The 24,533-nt window shown below is 33.4% G+C and overlaps 2 protein-coding genes across 7 annotated transcripts; one reads left to right on the top strand and one right to left on the bottom strand.

Moving 5' to 3' along the window:
• The first annotated feature begins 470 nt into the window (after positions 1–470).
• On the top strand, positions 471–10,234 carry LOC122522813 (recQ-mediated genome instability protein 1-like). Of its 6 annotated transcripts, none has more exons than XR_006305172.1 (12): positions 471–1,379; positions 1,540–1,676; positions 1,755–1,898; positions 1,986–2,189; positions 2,422–2,579; positions 2,653–3,478; positions 3,733–4,041; positions 4,109–4,204; positions 4,333–4,449; positions 6,209–6,253; positions 6,326–6,447; positions 6,526–6,617. XR_006305172.1 is itself a non-coding variant. In XM_043644086.1 (12 exons), exons 1-11 carry the CDS (start codon positions 1,256–1,258, stop codon positions 6,775–6,777), a joined length of 2,145 nt encoding a protein of 714 aa, XP_043500021.1. In that variant the 5' UTR covers positions 471–1,255; the 3' UTR covers positions 6,778–6,779; positions 8,404–10,234. The 6 variants fall into 6 exon arrangements, 4 of the variants coding, with proteins under 4 accessions (XP_043500021.1, XP_043500020.1, XP_043500022.1 ...); XM_043644086.1 differs by lacking the exons at positions 6,209–6,253; positions 6,326–6,447 and adding an exon at positions 8,404–10,234 and having other exon boundaries at positions 471–1,263; positions 1,360–1,379; positions 1,666–1,676; positions 6,526–6,779; XM_043644085.1 differs by lacking the exons at positions 6,209–6,253; positions 6,326–6,447 and adding an exon at positions 8,404–10,234 and having other exon boundaries at positions 6,526–6,779.
• LOC122523195 (frizzled-4) lies at positions 9,854–23,910 on the bottom strand. Its single transcript, XM_043644849.1, has 6 exons — positions 23,750–23,910; positions 22,450–22,693; positions 22,004–22,250; positions 21,502–21,739; positions 10,012–10,205; positions 9,854–9,903 (listed from the first exon to the last, which is right to left on the bottom strand). The coding sequence occupies exons 1-6, from the start codon at positions 23,908–23,910 to the stop codon at positions 9,854–9,856; spliced, it is 1,134 nt and encodes a 377-aa protein (XP_043500784.1).
• Between the last annotated feature and the right edge of the window lie 623 nt (positions 23,911–24,533).

The following is a 24,533-nucleotide window of genomic DNA, read 5'->3' as shown; positions in this document are numbered from 1 at the left end:
ACATATTTATACATAATGATTATTTACTTTTTTTTTTAATTTTATATTTTTATGACATACATTTTTGTATGTAATATATGTTTTATATATACATATCGCTTTATTATCATTATTTTTAAATGAAATATTTTATTATATATATAACGTTTGAATTGTGTTTATATAGACTATATGAATTATTACCAATGTTAATATGAACTATTATTGATAATAATTTATGCATGCAAAAGAATTTATGTTACCTTAATTATAATCTACATCATAATGTAAAATAAATACAAAAATTATAATTCAAAAACAAAGATAAAATTCATGACACACATATTCGATATATGAATAATATCGTATATTGATATAAAAAAGAGAAAATGATAACTAATAGAATTAATAAAACATAATAATTAATATATACTGTACATTATTTGAATAAAAATCAAAATACACAAATAAATTTAAACAGTACCTATAAATTAATAAATACTTCAGTTCATTGATTTTATATGTCATGAAATGTATAAAAAATAAAATATAATATGACATGGAAAGTAATATGCTGTTACCCAGGTCTAACTATGAAGAGGCTACATCGCTTCTGAAAATTTTATTATAAATAAATATTAATCAAAATTTTACTAATTGTTACGTTCATCGAAGCTTAAAAAAATGTATAAAAGAAAAACATATCAAAATAATCTTCTAATCAAAGTATTGCACGTTTATAGATATGTTAATGTTTTAACCAATGTACATGTATGTAAAAAATCTTAAATATAAGTAGAATGCGCAAGAGTATTGGACATACCTTAAAAAATTGTTAATTAATCGAAGGAAACGTCTATTGTTGTCTAAAAGCGCATAGTATACGTTCGGAGCTCCGTCCTCTTCGAAATTCACCTTCAGTCTGAGACGTTGTCCTCTATGAAAGTTCTTTTATTCAAAGTTGTTTATATGACTTTCCGAATAAGGAAATTCTATACACGGGGGTATTATTCTCTTTAGACACATGCGTAACGTTCGGAAAGTCATATAAACAACTTTCAATAAAAGAACAATCACAGAGGACAATGTCTCAGTCTAACGGTGGATTTCAACGAGGACGGTACTCCGAACGTATACTGTGTATTTTTAAACAACAATAGAGATTTCCTTCGATTAATTAACAATTTTTTAAGGATTATTGTTATTTAAGAACTGCACTAATGCACCGTGTTTGTATTTTAAACTCGATGTTGTTATTAGTTCGAAATATGAAAAAATGCTCCGGTGATTCTCATTTTTTTCCAATCAGTTTTTTGTTAGATTTTGACGTGTAAACATCAATGTGTGTTATATAGTGTGGTGAAATTTAATTAATTGCAGATTAAATCTTCGAACGAACAGTTAGTACATTACCTTTTTTAGACAATTTCGATTTTTAGGTTATTATTTTATAACTACTTATCTACGTATAACTATGTACGTTTTTCTCTGTATATATATACAAATGAAAAAGCGGTAATTAATAAAATAATTAACGGTAATTCTATAATGTATTGATAGTCTTGTGAATAAAATAATTAAAAATGAATGAAGATCTGATGCAACGTGTTAAAAATACTTTAAAATCAGAATCATATTTTATGAATGATACTTGGTTAAGAGATTGTATAGAATATTTCATTTCAGAAAATAACACAGTAAGTTATTATAATATAATGTTTAACAAATTTGTATTTTAACTACAAATTTTATTTTATGATTATATATTATTTTAGCTAGTGTACAATGAAATATTAAAATTTGTGAAAACGCAATGGCAATTAAGTGATTTACGTGAAATTAACAATGATAATGGATGTTTACCGAAGGATCTTAGTAAATGTTTAAAAAGAGTCTTACATGGATCTTACATCCTTCAGGCAATATTAAATTTTATATACACAGCGTGCACATACATTTTTATATACATTTAATTTCATGTAGAATATTTTTTAATATTATTACAGGTGAACAAAATGTACGATATATCAACTTCAAAGTATAAGCAATTAGAGCGAATACGTAATGTTTCCAATGTCAATATAGAAGCAACGGAAGATGTCAAACCTCAAATTTGGGAACCTAAAGCTAAGAGGATGCTTCTATTACATCTAACAGATGGTCTTCAAGATGTTATTGGTATAGAATACAAAACCATTTCATCCTTACAAGTAATGTATTTTTATAAACATAATTTAGTTACATTTTAATTTTATATAATAGTCCGATATATTACAAAACATTGTATTAACATATTAATGATCATACTGACTCTTTCTGACCGTATGCTGTTCATTATGACAAAATTAAATGAAAGAAACAAATATGCAATGCATTGATTAATAAAATTGAATCGGTAATGTTTTAAATTTCATAAAAATTAATAATATTATTATTCGATAGGATACATTAATACCCGGATATAAAATAATGATCATTGGACCGTTGATATGCAGAAGAGGTGTTATGTTATTAGAAGAAAGTAAATTCAGAGAAATTGGGGGAGAAGTAGAAAGTTTATCTATCAGCAATGCATTAGAAAATGTTCTAGCTCGAGCTTTGTAAGTTTTTTTTTTTTTTAAATAGAACCAATGAAACATTCATATAAATTTGGAATTCACTTTAATATTACAGGGATTGTCCAGAAAATCCAGATCCATATAATGATAAAGACAGACAGGAAAATAATAACAGACCATCACCTGCTACAAATGATTTTTTTGAAGATGATTTTGAAGTTAATTTGGAAGAAGTTACACAAATTGAACAACAAAATCTGGAAATGGATAATATACAAAGTACAAATAACACATCAAATTCTGCAAATACGCAGAATAATTTATCTAATCGACTGGACATCATGCAACCAACTTTTGTCCATCCGAAAAATCCTGTTAATGATAATAATGTACATCAAAGTAATAATATTAATGAAGCTTTCGATATGGATGACGAGTTGTTAGGAATGATCGAAGAAGATCAATTTATTGCATCTACTTCATGTACGTCTACCTCGAGTACATTTAAGAATACTGGAAGCACGGATAGAGGAAAGAACTTGGTAAAACCTTTTCGAGTATTACCTAAAGAAGATAATGACTATAACATGGAAGATAATATTGTAGTAGTGGAAGATACAGATAATAGGATAGAAAGCTTTAACAAAAAAGAAAATATTAAACAACAAAGTGATATAGATTTTCCAGAAGATGATTTTAACTTTGATGACTTAAATATGTTGGAAATAGTGGAAAAGAAAGCTACGATACCAAAAACTAAAGAATCTGATGTGAAAGGAAACTTTTTACCAAGTAAATTATTTTTGAAAAATACTGATTCTGTTAAAGGTATAAAATCTTGTGAAACATTTAAATTTAAGACGAATAGTACTAATACAAGCAAAGCATCGTCTAGTATGCAAGTTGATCGTCAAAAAGAAATTGGAATTAAAAGACCTGCGGTAGGACTTAGTATTAATATTTGTATATGCATATGATATATATAAAAATATAAAGGATGTCCTGTGTAATTGGTAGTACAAGCGAGTAGAGTTGATTCTACATGAAAAATTATTGTTAATCAAGTGCACGTATATATATATTCGACGAATTATATTTTATATTATCGACTTAGTTTCTCATGTAGAATACTATTCGCTTGTATTACCAGTTATTGAGCACCCTATATATAAAGAATATAGAATTTATATTTTAGCCATTAATATCACCATCGGTTATTGGTTCGTCGAAAAAAAGTTGTATTAAAGAAACATCGAGTCAAGAGAAAGGTGTTAGAAAAATTTCGGACTTTATAAAAAGTAAGAATTTCCAAGAAGAAATACCAGCGAAAATTTGTGACTTTATTTGCGATATTATCGAGGAAACGGTTAAAGAGATAACATTTAAAACTGTACGAGGACAATTCATCACATTTGGTAAATTATCTAGGAAAAATCTTTGTTGGCAATTGGAAGGAACGATATCTGATAAAACTGCAGCTTTAGATGTTGCTGTTGCTTCTGAGGTATTTTATATTTAATAAAAATGCCTAAAATATATTCGTTAATATATTTTTATAATTTCTTTTATAGATTATTGAAAGATTTCTTGGGTTCAGTGTTAAAGAATTTTCCCAAAAAAAGAAGCTCGCAAAAGTCAACTGTGATATAGAACATGAATTAAGAATGGTAATATTTAAATATTTATTAATACGTTGATCGTCACGTAAACTTAAATCTAGACTATAGATAGTGTAATTGTTTTCACATTGTTTATATTATATATTTTATTTCTGTATAATTTAATGATATTTTAGGCTTGCCGTAATGCGGAACAAAAATTGAAAGAATTGGATGCATTACTAGAATTAGAATTAAATCCAAATCAGAAAGCAAAAGTTGTGAATATTAGGCCATTAACCGATCAACAAAAGGTAATAATTGATAAAAGATTAAAGGCATTAAAGATTTAAATAAATTCTATTTCATATTATTTACTATTACTATACAAAGCTCTTTACATTTATTTTTTTCTTGATAAATTATTTAAGTAAGATATTCTTTATTATTTTAAATTTTGGCCTATGTAATAAAACCGAAATGCTCTAATTTCAAACTCGAAACATTCTAAGCAAAAAAGAAGAATGCATTTATTTTAAAGTATTTTCTTTCTTTCTTTTTAAATATATATATTTTTTAATGGCTGTGTATTCTCGTGAATACCACACCTTGATTATGTAAAAGCAACGAGCTTTGTGCCGAGGGTACAGGCCAATCACACACCTTGGTCTTCAGTGGCGTAGAATTTAAATTTAATAGTACAAAATAAAAATCTACTTTAGTTATGTATATAAATGTATTTAATTATTTATTATCGTATTTTATATAAAAGTTTTTTGTAATTATTATCATAAAAATAATTAGGTTTAACGCTAATTAAATTTTAAACGATATTATTGAACAAATGTTAAATTTAATTTTTATCTAAATACTTTAAAGTTTATCGTTTACAATGAAGTTGGCTGCATTCAGTTTAATTCTACGATTTGAGAAAAGTGCAGTGATCGACAGACTCATCCATTCCTTTAATTGTTATAATAAGTTTAATTTGTTCAATTACATTTTCTGTGATGTAAAATGTATTTTATTTATTTTTACGTAATTTTTACAAAAAATTATTGGCTATTTCGCAAAGTGTTGTGGTTAGAATTTGACATAGGAAGCCTTAGGAGATCCTGGATTCAGTAAGGGCGCCAAGAATTGCAAAAATTGGGGAACCACTATCGTTGGAATTAAAAAATGGCACGTAATAAATAACAATTTACTTCATTATTGAACTTATTTAATAAAACATATTATTATAATGTGAATGATATAACAAATTACGTATTTTAGATATTCGAAAACGAACAATATTTTGTTTAAATCATCATTTTTCATATTTACATATACATACATACATACAATTTTTAATAATTACTTTTGTATTCAACGTATATAAAAAAAATAAGAAAAAATATTGCAAAATTGATTGAGTTAATTGTTGAAACAATTCAAACAAAGTTTTCTAAAACTCAAATAAATTATGAAAATCCTAAAGGTTTTTTTTAACATACTTTGATACGAAAGTGAACTAATGAAAATCTACTTAAACTATTCACAGCATCGTTTATGTACTTGAAGCGCAAATTTTTGCCCAAAATAAATAAAATTCATGTCACGTTCTTAATGTTAACAATAATAATATTAATAGTCATAATATTAAGCCTCTCTCGTGCATCAATTAATTAATGCATCCTTACTGTAAAAGTTAATGACACAGAAAGAAATTAAATTCGCTGGATTAAATCCTTAAAAGCGAATTACATTTTGTACATTGTCGATGTACAGTCTTTATCAAAGTAATCATTACTATTATGGCTAAGTTTTAAAAAATAGGTACACATAGTTAATCAATTAGAGTATCTTAATGAAATATTTATACTTGGGTTTCGCTACCACTGTGATACTTTCTATGTTTTCTGTGTTTCTTATGACTCCTGTAATTACTCGATGAAGAATTAGCAATGATTTGATGCTGATGTAAAAGCGAATGTTGTGGTGGTGGTGGTGGTGCCAAATGACTAAGATGATGAATTTGATGAGGTGTTGGACTGGTAGAATTTGGATTGAAACAATGAACTACTGGTACAGGTACACCGTGAGGATGACACTTATGTGGTGGTTGTTTGCATGGTGGTAAGCGTCTCCAAATGTTCATTAAATTTGGCCACCAAATCCAAGCAGCTGTAACTATACCGCTTCCCAAAGTAGCTACCAATCGAAGAATGAAGAACTGAACGTAAGGTTTGGATGGTACTTTAGGTGAACTGGATGGTTCTGGTGCTCTCAGCCATTTTTCACGACCCCACCATTCGTAAAATGTTGTACTGGTTAGACAAAACAATGTCACTGCATAAAAGGTAGCAAAAAAGCCGACTTTGATTAACAAAAGTTTTTGTCTCCTGTAGATTTCCACCGGTGATTTAGACGATTCTCTTTGTCTGATCAATGGATTTGGATGCTGTTGTTGGTGTTGTTGCTGTTGGAGCGCGCTCACTACGGAGCTTGGTGTCACCAATGGTCGTGGTAATAGAAGAGATGTTAAACCGACTAGGAGGAAAGTTGTGCCCATACAGAAGTATACAAATTGTGGTATTAATACCAGAACCAAAAGGGATCGAGCATTTTGTTGTCCAACGAAGCAACTTCCTAAAACATAAAGGTAAGCAAAATTTCTATTATCTATATATAAATAAAATATTTTATTTTAAAATTAGAATTATGTATAAGCCTAAAGTGTATGGCAGAGACTGAAGGAAATACTACATGGAATTAAACCCCCCAAATAGAAAGAAATTATGGGAAATTTAGGTCTTGATTGTCTATTAGACCAAAATTCGAACCCAGGACCTTTCGTTTTTCGGATGACTACTTTTTCAGATGAGTTCTGCTCAGGTACAATTTTTGACCCAAATTATCTATTAGTTCCTTCTACTTGGAGGGCTTAATTATAGTATGTTTTTCTATTATTTTTTCCATTTTCAATTACATACATTCCTACCGTCCAATAAGTTGAAAATATTTTTTTGTTCAACATATTTCCTACCACGTGTATATATCCGTGTCTAATGCAGTTTGATAGGTAACGTATTAGCAAATATGAGAGCCATAGAAGTAATCAGATTATTAATAATAATTATTTTTATATATGTTCTTTATATTTAAATACAATTTAGTTGAGAATATTTTCTCAAATGGATCGGAACGTGAGAGCGTGTAAGTTGGACGGCTAGGACAAGTAATGCCAGCGTAGATCTTTATCTTATTCACGATGCTCCTCATTATCGCGAGACGGCTGTCCGAGAAAGAGAAAGATTCACGATTCACGATTATTCACCCTTCAACCGGTTGAGATCGAAAGTAAGTTTCTCACCTCGTGAGACCAGACGAGAACTCACTTAATATATATCAGTCAAAGCGTTTATATCTTTGTACTCGTTATTACACTTATCTTTAATAATGATACGAAATTATAATTAACGATATCATACGAAATATGAACAAAATTTGTTTCACTTATGCATGAAAATACTAACGAATTAAAACTTTTGATTCAGCTCAATATAATGAACGGTATCAAATGTATTTGTGTAATACATACTTACAATGTAGGTAAGTATGTAAGTACACATAAGTAATACTTGTTAAAAAGGGATAACGGAAAGAGAAAATAACGGTAAGAATCTCTCGCGTCTGACACTTCTTCTTTCGGCGAGTTTATCCGGTTAGTAGTGTGGATCTTCTCTTATGCGAATCACCTCTCCCCGATCTTTCCATCTTCGTCTCTTTCATCATAAGGAATGTGAAGGATCTCGAGTCCCTTGGTAAAATAAAAATTCTTTTTCTGCATTCCAAGTCCCTGACCAGAGTTAAATATTTCTTAGAGTTTTAAAAAATGACGACTATGACAACAACGATGACAACAATGACGATGGCGATGAACTTGTGAAAGCAGAATAATCTATAGAATTTTCAACAAAAATTCAAAGTATATACTTTTGATATTTCGATGATGATGATGAAAGTAGAAAAAATGTATTAATTAGTTCGTAATATTGGGAAAGTTAATGTAGATTTTTAAGGAAAATTCAGAGACTATACTGTTTTGTATATTAATAATTGAATTTCTAACTCATGATTTAACTTTTTTGTTTTGTTTTTTTTTCTTCTTTTATTATTCAATTAGAGTTAATAATGATTATGATGGGATGTCCTATTTGAATGTTCTTTTTTAAAATGAGGAATCGTGAGAGAATTTTCGATTGGAAATAAGGAATCTTTTGTAGAGGAAGACTCGTCGTCAGATATATCTTTTCTCGGGGGAAGTCAAGGCAACGGGAAGGCAAGGCTCGTCGTCGATAGACAGGCTCGATAAATTGGCCTTTAAACGTCGTTCGCTATCTTCGAAGAACAATCTCGTTTGCGAGGCACGAGCGTACGGTGGTCAACGAGATCGTACTATACTTCGAGAAGAAGCCAAGAGAACATGCGTATGTATTCTTCCTTTCTTTCTCATTTATCTTTTTTCTTTTTTCTCTCATTCTCTTTACTAACTCATTCCCATAAGTTATTCGTGTACGTGTTATACACATTTCGTATGCATTTACTCTCACGTTCTTATCAAAACCGATTAATCTTAATTGCTTTTACTTCTATTTATTTGGTCAGTATTTTCTTTAATAAATGTTTTGTTTATACAGGCCGATTCTGGGAACTTGGGGAGGAGGGGTGGAAGAAGGCTTTATTGCACTTTTTTTTTTTTTTAAGTAAAAATCGAAACATACGATAGAGGGAAAAAATCATACGGCATAATACGTCCTAACTTTTTTTGACCTTATTTTTTTTCTGTGGATACACCCGTGCACCAACGAATTGCAATTGCATTTTATTGTTTTATCCTATCTGATTTTCTTTTATTATTATTTTATCCTTTTTATATCCAAAGTAGAAAATGATTACTTTCTACTCTCGAAATGTTGATAGTATATTTAATATTATTATTATTATTATTATTTAAAAAAGTAAGCGAAATAGAAGAAGAAGTATAAAAGTATTGTATGTGAAATTAAACATCGTCTTTGCTGTTAGGTCAGAGATAAAAATGGAGTCGAAGTAGCTTTTGATCTTAGCAGAGGACAGTGAAAAGTTGCAGAGCGGGTCCAAAGGTATTTGCATTGAATGTCGCCTCTCCTACCGGGAGAGAAAGAGGAGCCCTCGCTAACCGCAGCCGATTTCACGTTAGCTTGCCTCGAGTCTTCTCCTTGTGCATGAACATCTTATAGATTTTCTAAATTCGACCATAAATTTCTTCGAGATTCTTAACAGACAATAAGTAGATACTATTTTATATTTTTTTAAATTCCTTTTCTAGTATTATTCGACTGCAAATTTCTTCACGTTTGTTAAAGTACAAACAATGAATGTTATTTAATGTTTTTTTTTTCGGTGATGCAATATTAATCACGGATCAATCAAATTCCGTTGTCGTTGTGTATTGAACGTAGCATATTTTTTTCGAGCTTGTTGAGATACAGAAAATGACAATCATTTGATATTAATTTATCCATATATGTTTTTTTTTTTCAGGCCAAGAAATTTATATGTACAAATGTTATTTGATTCTTATTGAACTTTAACCATTCTAGTTTGGTTGCATTGCAGCACGTTCACATGAGTTTATAAGATTCATAGACAGACCGAGAAAGTTATAAGAAACGTGGGCGGATGTGTACTACTTCATCGTAGTTCAAAGTACGACTGGAAGAACCAGTCATGCTTGGGTTCATCTAAATCGAACGTTTGAAAATAAACGTATACGGAATAACTTTTCTACATATTAAATAATATTTTATATCCAAAAAAAAAGATAATTTAATTATAAATATAATACTCACCAGTAAGTTCATCAGCATCCACATCCCTGGTAACCAAAACGGCGATCGTCTGAGCAGCTGGAAGTCCCCAAGCAGCAACCGATCCCATGGTTGAGAAACCCTGCTGGAGGCCGAAACTATCCTCCTTGCAATTACCTGCCGTTCGCGACCATTTTCTCGCGACTATGCACCACCATGCACAGATGTTGACCCACCTTCGTAAAATAAAAATAATATATTGTAATATCAGAGTAATATTGTTTGAACATATCAAACATATAGGATATATCGTAAAATAATGATAGTACAGTTTCAACGCTCATTGTAAGTATAGTTCATTATAATAGGTTTTGGTATAAAGTGTATGAGAACCACTCGAGCTTTAGCGGTTAGATGAACAATGATCCCATGTGCCATGTGAGATCGAACAAGTTCGTAGGATTGGAGGTGCCTGGCTTTTGTACATTTGTTGATCGGTGCAGATGCAGGTGCTCTTAAGAGTACTGTTTTCTTCGTTGCACGCTTCTCCACCCCTTAACTCTCAACTTCTTCTCACCCATTTTCTCTTAACACGTATACACACACACAGAGAGAATAGAAAGAGAAAGAGAACCCAATTGCGGTTACGAGTTACGAACCCCCTAACGGCAACCAACCAGCATCGTTTGCTTGCTTGCCGTCGTTTCTTTTCGACCAGTTTTGTTGACGAGGCCTTTCAAAGACTCCTGTACCAAGAACTTCAACTAATTAATCACGCAAACCTTTGACGAGATCGAAAAATCAGTGAACGGGTCAAACGAGGCGCAAATACTTGTGCTCGCAAAAATTCCCCTTCTCTCCTCAACCCCATCTAACTCTTCAACCACCTCTTTTCCACTTCTCACTTCTCTTAACTTCCTTCACCTTCCCTCCTTTCTTTTTACTCTCGTTTCTTATTTCCTTCTCAGTACCTCTCACAACAACAACGACCTTCTTCACACTCCTGGCGAGATTTAAGATTCTCCTCCATCTCTCGTTTCAACGAGATCGTCGATCCCTTCTTTCTTGTTTTTTCTTTTTTTACCATTTATCTTATGCGAATCGACTTCGATGATCGATCGGGTATATTGGAAGATATTCGAGTTTGTCGATCGAAATTTATGATAAGAAGGAATGTATTTTGGTAGATTGGTATTACCTGTTAGATTTTTTCTAAATGTGAATATTTGATTTTAATTTTAGATTACATATGTCGAATTTAGCCTTGAAAATTATTTAATTTTATTAACAGTTTAGTAACGTAACATAAATTATTGAATGAAATAAAATTAAGATTAGATATATTGGATAGAATAATTTAGAATTAATTTAGAATTTATTATATTAACACGCGCAAAATGAAGAGAGAGAGAGAGAGAAAAGGAAAAGGAGTAGAACGTGTGTTGTTAATAAAATATTTCCTATCGAAAGGAAAGAAATATTATTAAGCATCAACGAGAGGAGAGAAGAAGGATCAGGGGTTCGATTTATCTTGAAAGCCGTAAGGATAGCACGAAGTGGAAGGAGACTAATTAAATGTGATTGATCGCTGTTCGACGGTCCGGGATGTAATTACGTACGCACATACACATACACACAACTACAGCGAGTTCGTGCCGGAGCAGGTAGGAACATAGCTCGTAAATCATCCACGAACATCTCGCAGATGTCCGTCGAATAAGAGGAAAAGTATTTTTTTTACTCCCTTTTCTCCTTTTCTTTTTTTCCTTTTAAGAAATAAAACCGAAGAATCGAAGTATCTGTTGACGGTGAGATTGCCGCCGCAGGAAATAACTTGTTGTTGAGGAATAAAAAATCAAATAAAATGAAATAACTCGATTATACATTACACGGCAATAATAAATTAAGATACAATTTTTAATTATTTTTTTTCTTTTTTTTTAGAAACTTCTCTCTCTCTCTCTCTCGAGTGAATATTAATTTTACACTTTTTCTGAAGGATTTTCTATAAGGATTAATTACAACGTGTAATTTGTGTTATATGCAATAAACATTTCTTTAGTATTCATAATTTAATATAATACTTATATATAATTTATAATATTTGTATTGCATAGATAATTCAAAACTTTAGAATCGATTAGAAATTTTAATAAGTATCAATTTAAATTTATAGTACAGACAATTAACATATATCTATAGAAATTAATATTTATTCAAACTTTTACATTTGACTGTTCCACAAAATCCCCCCTTAAGAAACAAATTCATAAAGATGCATATTTCAGAGCATAAAATAGCAATGCATTTAAAATAATAGGATGTAAAGAAGAATATCCAAATAAAAAACGAAAAAAGAAAGAAGAATAATCATATTACTGTAGGAAGTTTGAAGGTCAAGTAGGCGTGTATCTGAAGAATGAGTGAGTGAGTGAGTGAAAGAAAAAGAGAAAAGAGAAAAGTGTGTTCCGCGATCTCGCGTATAGCCCGCGGCTTATAACCGTGCCAAGAGAAAGAAAAAGATCCTCTTAGTATCGTCTTGTATATCATCCAGAGTCTGTAAAACAAACATACGGTAATTTGCCGATAATTATTGCTTGGGCACACCCACCCTTCCCTACCCTCCCCTCCTCCTATCCTCCCCTTCCCAACCCCCGATTTCTGCCGTCTCCCAGCTCGCAATTTCTTCTCGTCTACGCAATTTCCTTTTCCCTGAAATAATTGAGGAGGATAGGAGGCCGGTTTTATCGATCGGGTTATTGGTCGAGTTATTGCTTCAAATCGATGGCTATCTTTGAACCGTGCACCACGAGAGAACGTATATCCAATGAACAGCCAAGGGAAAGGCTCAAATAACGATACGCCTACCGACGTGCCCCATGGTATCTTTTCGATCGTGTGTAGGGTAATGATTAATTATATCTTTCATTCTCGATTGATCTCGACGTTCCAATACTTAGAGTTCATTTGGGATCCTTTTTTTTTATTAACATTTTCTTCAATCAAATTTTTTATGTATCATATATATTTTAAAATTTTAATTTTTTTTTTATTTTTATTTTTATTTTTATTTTCTTTCATGTATTCGTATAAATGAAATATTTGTATTGCGAACAATTTTATTAATTGATACCATTTAAACATTTTTTTAGTGTTGATTTTTTTTTATTCGTAACTTATAATTAATATCGTAGATAATTTCAATATTTTTAAGTTATTTTTGAAATTTTAATTTGTCGTTAATCCAAAGGGGTAGCGGGTAGATTCTTTTTTCGCGGCCTTTGCGAAGAAAGAATTTACTTCAGGGATGCGACCCTGCCCACGCGAGCCATGATTTTCTCTTACCTCCAATGATTGAGAGAAATCATGTCCCAACCTATAATCCTATCCACGAACCATCATAATCCCTCTTACACCACCATCACTTCCTATCCGACTCGTCAACGGGTTTGGAAATTTAAATTTATAAGAAAAATCTCATTCTAATGTTTTTTATTGTAAATTGTTCGTTACGTCATTCAATGCAGAAATTGATTAGAATTCTTGTTAGGATTTTTCTACGACAACGAATTTTACAAACTTATCTAAAATCACATCTGTAATTTTATATAGTAAAGATAATAATCAAGATGATGATGATGATGATAGTCAATGAAATTTCTCGTAGTTACATGATAAATGTCTGATATAAAGTTATAAGATATTTTAATTGACTCGTAAAATTGTACGAAACGTTGCAAATGTTTGTTTAAAATCGATATAGCAATAATACTGCAACAACTTTCATAATTTACCATGTACACCATACGCGAACGTCCAACAACCAACCGAGAGTCAACTTTCTGGTCTCTCGAGTGTGTTTGCTCGTCTTTATTTATAGAAACCAAACGAACGGTAGCTACATATGCACACGATGTTTTTTAGAATTCTCATTTTACGAGCTGCTACATGATTTTAATTTCTTTTTTTTCTTTGTGTTTTCTCTATAAATTTATTTATTCATTTAAAAAAAAGAAAAACAAACGAAATGAGTAGAAAAATAAATATTATTATTTAAAATGTTCACGCAGGAATACGTCATCAGTGATACACGCATGACTATAACACTAATATTACAACATTTTTTGAACAATTAGTTAAATTATATAATTAAAATGTGCATCCATCCGGTGGAAAAAAAAGTGCAAGAATTAGAGTCACCCTAAAAAAACGGTCATATCATTTTTATTTTATTTATAAATATTATACAAATTGCAAGAGACAGAGAAAGAAAATGTTCGAGTAATTCGATAAATGTAATAAAAAAGAAGAAGCTAATATCTCAGATATTTGTAGCAAAGAAAAAAGGAAAGAAAAAAGGAAAGGATTTATTTGATACGCGGTAATATAAAAAAGAGCGAAAAGTTTTTTCGAATATTTGAAAAGTGGAGCAGGCCGCTTAAGCGCGCGCCGAGCATGCTTTGCGAGTTGCGCATGCGCAGTAAAAGAAGAAACGCGTGCGTACCGGGGGCCCACATCCATTCATCAGAGTGAGATTCGTCGAACAAGTTTTTGCTTTTCCAAGCAACAAGAGTACAAGGAAGAAAGGTGGCAAGTGTGGGACCACGACGACGACGATGCGACGACGAACACGAGAAAAGTGACTTTTGTCGCGCGACCACGTTCACTTCTTTTCTTTTTTTTTCTTTTTTGTTCAATCTCTTAGAATCTTACCCTTTCTCTTTTATCTTTTTCAACATTGTACAAGTTAATGGAGTTATAACATAATTCAATCTCGTTAGATCAACTAATCTTTTATTTCTATTACTGTTTTTAACAAACAAAAAAAATATAAAAAGAAACACGTATATTATACGAATACTTTTCTTTTTTTGTATATTCAATTTTTTATAGTCGACACGAGTTGATGAAGTTGTAACGTAATTTGGCTAGGATCCAAAGCTCGTTATATTTCACACACAAAAAAAGAACAAAAACGATCACTCATTTCTACTATAAATAAGTAAATAATTATTTCCAATAAACAAAAAGTAACGAACACATCATATCTGTGTCCCAGTATGATTGATAGCATAGCCAAAATATTTAATGAAGTTGGAAGATAATTTGATTAGAATCCATGCTCGTTATATCGTACAAAAAAAGCAACTTTTGTTTCTCGTAAAAGTTAATGTTTCACGACGAAACAAATTTATGAATGAACACGGACAATATTGGTTGATTTGCACATTGTATTTCGTATGTATATGTATATAACAAAAAAAAAAAAAAAAGAAAAAAAAAACCAAAAAAGAAAGAAAGAAAGGAAGATATGTAATTTGAAAACTGGTCGTGCTTGGGTTAAAATACACGAGGCATGTCTTACGCGTTCGCACGCAAAGAAAATATGCGGTTGCATATGTTAAGATAAGAAATTATACTTCTTTGAGAAGAAGCTGCTTAAGGGGGGCGTATCCCCGTCGTAAGGCAAACGAGAGGGGCACCAACAACAACGTTCAACTGCCATAAGGCAGATGGAAATCCTTTCTTTTATCTTTATCTTTTCTCTTTATCCTCTCTATCTCTCCTCTTCTTCTTCTTCTTCGTCTTCTTCTTCTTGGATAGAATAAAGCAAAAGAAGAACAGAACAGAACAGAACTGAACAGAACGTACTAAAAAGAACTCAAACGATGGGGAGCTGCCACGTCGAAGTCGTTTCAAACGCGGACCAGTTTTGGACTCAGAAGTATGAGACGACGGGGGGGAGGGTTCAGGGGCCCCGATGGATTTTACGACTTTACTCTAATGTAAGGTGGTACGGCAGGGTTAGGGCTTCGCGCGATTCATTTTCAGAGCTCGCAGCAAAAGCAGCACCAGCAGCAGCAGCATACCTGTTGCTAGCCATACCTGCTAGCATCATCATCATCATCATCATCACGACGACCATACGCTAGAACTTTCGAAGGAAAATATACCCGGAGCGTTCGACGAGAAATATTCGATTTTACGATCTTTCCTACACCGAACGTAAGATTTCTCTTTTCCTTTTTTTTTTCCTTTTTATTTCATTTTATTTCAAGAAATACGCGTATTTTTACAGTAAAACGAAGTACTACGAATGGGGGGGCTGTGCTGAGTTTTATTGCGTTTTTAATATTCGAGGAAAGGGTGTAGGGTGTATTTGATAGTATTTTTATTTATCGGGGTTTCCGATTTGCGAAATATAACAATGACTAATACAAATTTTTATTGGAAATTCAATTTGAGTACGATCCTTTGATAGGAATTCAATGATTTATATTGTCGTAAAGGAAAGAAACGTGGTAAATTACTATGGAATTTCAAATTGAAATAAAAATAAAAAGAAAAAAAAAAAGATCTCTAAGAGAATGCAACAACTTTGTAACAGCCACCAGGGCCAATGATCTCTCACGGGGAGAATCCGTCGTCGTCTTCGTCGTACACGGCCCGCCGCGAGGTATATAATCAACGAGATGAGATGAAAGGGGCACTAGTCGCATCGTGTTTGTTTTGTTAGTTAACGAGTTGTTAAGTCGTCCTTCCTCTCGCGAACCTTCTTCTTTCGTTGGGCCCACCATCCATCCATCCATCCATCCATCCATCCATCCATCCATCCATCTATCCATCCACTTTTCGAACTAAACTATAAGACTCGAAACCTTGTAGGATCCCCACACTTATGGTTAGTAATTTGAAAGAAATCTGAATTAATTTTTCGTTACAAGAAGAAGAGGAAAAAGAAGAAGCAATTTTTTAAAACGAAGAAAGAAGAGATAAGAGAACTGGTTTAATTTTAATCTTTTCTTTTTGTTTTTGTTTTTCATCAGACACCCCTCTTACATCATCACCGTAATTATTCAATATGGTAATGTGAAAGCATTCGAGATTACTTGAGCAAAATTTTAACTACATTTTCCATGATCAATTTGTTACTTTGAAATAAAATGTACGTGTAATTACAGTTTTTTTGAAAAAAGAAACAAAAAATGAGGAATCTGAAGCTGATCCATTTTCAATTTCCTGAACCATCGTTTCAGATCTTTACCATAAATTCTATTTTACAATAAGAAGATTTATTGTGAATAAGTAATATTGAATACATTAGTATCGAAGCATATTCAATACTATTCATTATGCATATCTACTTTTATATACCTAAACCAGAACTCTTAATATTTTTCTATTCTTACAATAAGAACAAATCATTTTAAATAGGTGAAAAATAACAAATATGAGTAATGAAGTATGGTTAATTTAGTATTTTGAGAATCGAAAAATCAATAGTATTTCTATCCTACCAAAACTAATTTTATTCTTTGTAAAAGAAAAAAATAATATAAATAAAGATTAGAATCTCTCTCCCCTGTGAAAAAGGTGATGGATTGGAAGAGTAAATAACAAAAGGTATTATGGACCATCATCCACTTTTAAAGTAGAAATGCAACTGGGGGAGGTATCCTGCAGGATTATCCTAATGGCCTGAGAAAGGTCTAACAAAAGAAGGGATAAAGAGAAGGAGTGAGAAATAAGAGAACTCCAGGGTCCAACCTTAAATCTTCCAAACCAATACCAATACCAATAACAACTACTACAACTATCTTGATCACACCTATTTCCATTTTAACGAAATAAGATAAGATCTCTGTGAAAGAACAGTGTTCCTCCTAACGAAGCCAGTTGCTCAAGATGGTATCTGGACCATCCACTTTCCAAGTGAAATTACAACAGAAAATCTTCCTCTTACAAAAAAACAAAGGAATTAAAAAAAAAAAGAAAAAATAAGAGAAGGAGAAATAAAAGATCCAATACACGTTTAGCAACTTTGCGACAGCGTAGAAACCTGCAACAACAACGGCAACCCGAGCCATGACAATTCCCTATTCTTACGTGAAAAGATTAATACGTGAATAAAATCGGTAACGAATTAAGAATAAACATTGATGGTGTGTGATTTTTATTTTTTACGAAAAAAAAAAAAATAAAATATGAGATCTCTGCGAAAGGACAGCGTTTCTAAAGAATCCTATTGTCGAAATGGGATCTGAACCGTCACGCTTTTCGAGTGAAACTAAAATAGGAAAATTGTCCTCTTAAAAAATATACCCGGAAATTCTACAGAACAGGTAGAAGAAAAATATAAAAGGCAAAATGAAGAAATTTAAAGAATCAGATATTTGTGTAACCTTACAAACCCATGATATACAACCCAACAGCAACCTGAACCATACTAAATTTTATTTTTACAAAAAAAAAGAAAGGTTACATTCCAAATGAAAATAGTAATACATTAAAGAAATTTCCGTGAAAGGACATAACAATTAAATGAAGTCCGTTGTCAAGATTGCATCTGGACCACCCATTTTTTCCCCAAGTTAAACTACAATGGAAAATCTAGCTGTTAAAAAAGTCAACCTGGAGTTCCTAAGAAAAAGAAATGACAGATAAAGATTCAATATAATCTCCAGGACCTACAACAACAACAACAACAGTAACTTGAATCATACCAAATTCTTACTCTTTAGGAAAAGAAAGAAAAAAAAATTCAGGTTTGAAAATAAAAAGAGAGTAATACACGTTGGTAAGAGATTGTTGGTGTTGGTGGGTGTCGGGTTTGAAAACTGATCAGGGTAGGAGAGTTTGGCTCGTTATCGAGAACAGCTAAAGGTACAGGAGGGAGTCTGAAGTTGGGAGGACGGGTGGGGGGGGTCAGTTGCTTCTTGTAAGAGCCTTATCTCGGATAAATTATCGAGGAATTCTCGGATCCGGATCCTAAAGTCCGTGTAGCGATGAGAAAGAGAGGGAGAAAGCTTAAGGGACAAAGCCTGCAGGCAGGCAAGCAAGCAAGCTAGCGAGCTAGCAAGCAGGCGAACGAATGAAGGAACAGACGAACGTAGTAGGTAGAAAAGAGGGAGAGAGAAACTGGACAGCAGGTTCGAGTCGCGATGGAGTCTGCACCGGGGGAGCAGAGAGATGATGGATCAGCTCTCTCGGACCCGTCCCGTCCTCTTCCACGACTTATCCTTTTTTCCTTGTTCCTGAGACGCCCATGAAAGCCGAACAGCGTGCTGTGGTGGAGGAGTACCTCCAGAAAAAAAAATCTAAGAAAAAGAGAGATGCACGAGAGGAAAAGAAGAAGAAGAAGAAGAAGACTACGGTTCGAGAGAAATCGAAAAATAAAAAGTTTCTCTCGGTATAAGGGGATGAGAGAAAGAGAGGGAGGAGGAGGAGAAAGAGGAGGGAGGGGTTGGTTGAGAAGGGAAAGGCACAAAGGGCGACACTGCCGGTCTACCTCAGCCGGTCGTCTACTCGGAGAAAGAGAGAGAGAGAGAGAGGTACTACTCTCGAAACACGTCCCAACTTTTGGACCCTCGCAGCACCGTTCGTTCCTTCATTGGCGTAGTAAAAAGGGACTATTGATTTTTCTTTACTATTTACATTATTCTCGACTCTTTCGTTGATATGTACATATGTACATTATTTGGACTAAGGTAATAGTACAAATAATGTTTAAAGAGAAATCGTGATAGGGTTGTTTAAATGCATATACCCACGTGTGTATGCATTCGTATTTTTTGTTACACGCTTATAGTTCTCTCTCTCTCTCTCTTTCATTGTGTTCGTGTGTTATGTATTTTAACGAGGAAGGGGGGGGGAAAAGAAGGAAGAAGGATTGTTACAAAAGAGAAAATAAAAAGTCCTCGTGGATTTCTCGTGGGCAGCGAACGACCCTGAGCGTGAAACTCTCTTACACATGCTGATATATGCGTAGAAAGATTTTCGATCGTACACCTTTGGATACCAAGAGTTACAGAAGGTATTGAGCATGTAAGCGTACAGGAGTAGGAGTAGTAGTAGTAGTAGATCTATAGTAGTAGATGGGTTCTCTCCCATCGTGGTAGGCTATGGGGAAGGCCCAGTGCACCGAAGTACATAGTGTACAGCCATAATTTACATCGAAAGAGCCGATAAATATCGCGCCCTACGGACACACGAAGAAGAGCCAGGAACACAACCACATCCCATGAACTCAATAGCACTTCTATGCATTGTCCCGCCTTATTCCCTCCCTCCTACTCATTCTTCCCCTCTTCTATAGTTCGTTCCTTTTACTCCCCAACAGCTTACCCCTCACCCACCACCTCTTTCATCTCGTACACTCACTCGTGCGCACATATGTATGTACGTTACATATACACCGATATAAGGCATTCTACTCAAACCCTCCTACAGACCCCAGATTCCCTTTCCCTTCTCTTTCTTTCTTTCTTACTTGCTTGCTTGCTTGCTTGCTTGCTTTCTTTCACCTCGTTTTTTCCCTATTCTTCCTCGGCACTTCCACCAGCCGGTATTTTCGAATTCCGCCATATGTAAATCAGCGGTAACAATTGCCGAATTCAAAATTAGGATTCGAGGGGTAAGCAAAGTATATATACACAAAGGGCCGTTCGTTAAGGGCAGACTTTTCGGATCGTTTGATCGGCTCGACTCGACTTGACTCCCTCCCTCCCTCCCTCCTTCCCGCCCTTCCTTCCTAACAGATCGCTTTGTAAAACTTTCTCTCAACTGATTCAATGATCTCCCATACTTTAGCGTATCATATGTGCATACATATGTATGATCCGTGTATAAAATATTCTCCAATTGGTATTTAACTTGTGTATATATACGTTGGAACAATAGTACGATTTCTAAAGGTTATTATAGGTAATAGTAATTTAATTAACTTCTTTTAAACTCCGATAAAAATTCCCCATTGAATACACGGTGATCCTTGAATAAAAAATAATCTGATCAATTCGCTTATTAAAATTCAATGAAATATTCAAAGATCAAGGAAGTCAATGGCGTATAGAGTTGTGAGATGATAATTTCGCGGAAAAAAGATTATCTCGAGACGATGCGATATGAGTTCTCGAACGTTTTTTCGACTAGCGGAAATGGTCGTTGTTTTTACAGGTCACCCGTTATATCCAGTAAGACGAGGCTCACAGTATAAACGGGACGAGATGAGACGAGATGGGAGTTGGAGGCTCGTTAGCGGCACGAGGGGAGTCAACACTGTTGCCAGATTGTTATCCCTTCTTTCCCTACCACCAATCTTCAACGTTCACTCTCACACACATATACAACACACATACACACACACCAAGTGGCTTGCTAAACACCAACACCATATACTCGAACCCAAGAGTCAAACCCTTTTACAAATGTACACACCCTTTTGTACTGATTTTGTAGCTTCCACGATCTTATTACCAGGAAGACTCTCTCCTCCTCTTCCCCTCTCCTCCTCCTCCTCTTCCTCCTTCATCTTTCCCTCTCATTGAAATGTTTTTTCTATTCTGTTTTCTTTTTCCGTTTACTTCGAGCACAGGTTCCGATGGTTGTTTCATTCATTCGAGTTTAGAGGAGAGGAGACATCAATGCCAAGGTTTTACTTTTAAAGGAAACCCACCCATCTTCATCATGGGATTATTTTTCCCCCGATATGGTTTTCTCCTCGCGTTCTATTAAAGATAAATGATTACTCACCATACGATTGCCGCGTGTCCAAAATAATACAACAGGATGAAAACTATAGCACAGTAGGGATTGGATAATCCGTCCTGGGTCAAATATTGTTGTTGGTGTTGAGATATGACAGCTTGATCTTGGGGATGTAACGGTATTGCGGGTGTACATGCTACGGTCAATCTGCCAGCAGCTAATCGAATCACGTAACCTACTGCGACTATCCCATGACAAACTGCCAGACATGTAATTACTTTCTCTGTAAATAAGAGTGATTTAATCAGATCAGATAGATCAGAGATTATACTTAATTGAGGTGGTATTTTAAAAAGGAATCTTCTTTTTTCTTCTTCTATATGTTCTACAATCCTAATTACTATGTTCATGTTTTTCTACCCTCCCGATTATGTTAATATCTACAAACTATAGGTATCACCATAATGTAAATAATAAATGATAAAATCGTACAATTTATTTCATTCAATTTTTCTCAGTTGCTTCGTTTTTTTGTATGTTTTCTTACCAGCCGTATTCATGATCGCAGCTTTTTTTCTCGGTTTCATCAAAGATAGTATTGCAATGATGACGGAAATTAAGCAAATTATTGCAAAAACTGTCATCCATGCTTGGGTAGTTTTTTTATCCTTCGGTGACCAAAGTATATCTGCTTCGCAAGTTGCCGCACATCTTCCAGAACGATTTAGGAATACGTATAAACCAGATTTGGCATACCACGAACAACCCCATGGTCCACCACCGGCACCGATTGCCTAAAAAATCAAATTTCTTTTAACTTGCATATTCATTTTATCTTATCTTGTCAACCCGTCTGGTTTTATTTAGCAATACATGTTTTGTTAGGTTTAAACCAGTTTTTTTTTTCTAAAGATTAAATGTCAATGTTACATATTTTTTGTTCGAACAAAACATGTGTTTCAATTTGTACGGTTCATGTTTATTCAAGATTACCTGAATAGGGTTAGCAGGACCTGGTTCACCTGGTCCATCCATACACATATGATGATGGTTGTTCACAGGTGGGAATTTGGAACAATTCAAAGCCGCGGGCCAAGGAAAACCAAAGCCTTGAAGAACTGGAAAGCATCTTGCTCTTACTTGTTCGCATAAACCTCTGCAAGGACCAATTGGCGACGGCACCTTTTCCGTACACATTGGCGCGTACACCGAGCAGAGGAATAAATGCAATTGTGCACTTGAAAAATCAAAATGCAATATTTTGTTAAAGGTACTCGAATTGATCATTGTTCATTACAATTATAGATTCGTAGAAGAAAAATATTGAATTATTGAACATAATTGGGCGGTGGGATGGGAAAAATATGATATCTTAAAAAAAAAGGTATCAAAAATTAACTTTTCGTATCGTTTTATAAATTTATAAAAGCATACTGTTGTATCACACACACCTCGTAGGTGCTCTGATTATTTTATCTTTCAGCTGCTAACATTGGTTACATATTAAACTTGCTTATCTTGAAAATATGTTCGTTCTTTGCCGGTGCTTTCAAAGCTTCCTACACGTGTACAACGTTACACTGTGCACTTCTTGTATTCAAATGCGAGTTCGTGTTTGTGCACGAGATAATACTGTATAACATTTGACTATCTATATTTGATTTATAAATAGATTTATATAGATTTCTTTTTAAATAAATAAATGCTATTTATGATAGACGAAATTTATCTTTTAAGATTTGATTGTTAATACATCAGTAAGTTAACAAAATATTAGAGTAATAAACATTGCTTATTATGTTGTTATTTTAATATTGAATTGGTCAACACAAGGTATTGAGATAAACGAAATTATTTAGATTTATGATTATCGATCTTATACTTTACGTATTTTTAGCAATATGCAATTGACACATTTTCTTAAAATAAATAAAACTATATAATCTCATTAAAATATATATTAATAATATTAAATATAAAACAAGATAACAAACACACACACGAACTTTCGTATTTCAATACACGTGCGTTTTAACATCGCAAGTTTAACCACTCGGCACGCGTTGCGATACGTTATCGATAGTGTTTAGAGATAACATACGGAAAATTTATTTTTGATATTTAAATTTTTGAAGATAAACGAGGAAGAAAAAATAAAAGTATTACAAGGGGATGAAAGAGAACAAAAAAAAAACAAAAAGAAAATAATGACAGATACATTGATCGATGTGATTAGATGTAATTAAATATATTTAAGGAAAAAAAAAAAAGGTTTGAGAGACACTGTTCTCACCTGCATCCGTACTGAATCAAAGGGCTAAACGTTTGTAGGGTGAAGTCGGCGTCTCCTTGAATCTCGTGGCCCACCAAATTCGGCATGGCGGTCACGTTGTACCCCAAACCACGGCACATTTCTATCCTTATAGGCTCGCACGCTCCAAGAACGTGCTGCATCCTTTGCGAGAATATCGATAACAAAACCCACCACCACATTTTTTCTTTTTCTTCTTTTCCTTTTTCTTTTTTTTTATCTAATTCAATAATTTTTTAAACAAACGCTCGAACCTCGAGCCTCGAGTCTTCCCAACTCTTTCCCCCTTTTTCTATTCCTCTTCCTGTTTTTTTTTCTTTTTCTTTTTCGAATCTCACAGTAACAGCACTTCCGTCGGATAGAAAAATAGAAAGAAAAGAAAAAATAAGGAAGAGAAGACGGCGAGAAGTTAGGCTCTTTAATCTGTTAGTTTTCCTTGCACACCCGTTTTTTTTTTTTACCGATTCGTCGACATGCTGTCACGTTTTGTTTACATTCTTTCAAATCCGAGGCGCCCTTTTCCAAACGCTTTTTCTCAACCCACCCCCGTTTATCTTTTCTTATTTTCGTTTACATTTCCGCGTAATCGTCTAACTAACGTGATTCATACGTACTAACGTTGAAAAAAGAAAATAAATAGAATTTGATTGAGGAGCAATTCTTTAGGTCAAGTTTTTAAATATCGGTCGTCGATTATCGAGATATTTTTTAAGGGGGGTTGTTCGGCGGAGGGGGTGGACTTTTTTGCGGGAAATTCGAATCGAAT

This window comes from Polistes fuscatus, unplaced genomic scaffold (assembly GCF_010416935.1).
Source record: "Polistes fuscatus isolate 324 unplaced genomic scaffold, CU_Pfus_HIC Scaffold6, whole genome shotgun sequence".
NCBI classification, from domain to species: domain Eukaryota; kingdom Metazoa; phylum Arthropoda; class Insecta; order Hymenoptera; family Vespidae; genus Polistes; species Polistes fuscatus.
This window is presented reverse-complemented; position numbering and strand designations above follow the sequence as displayed.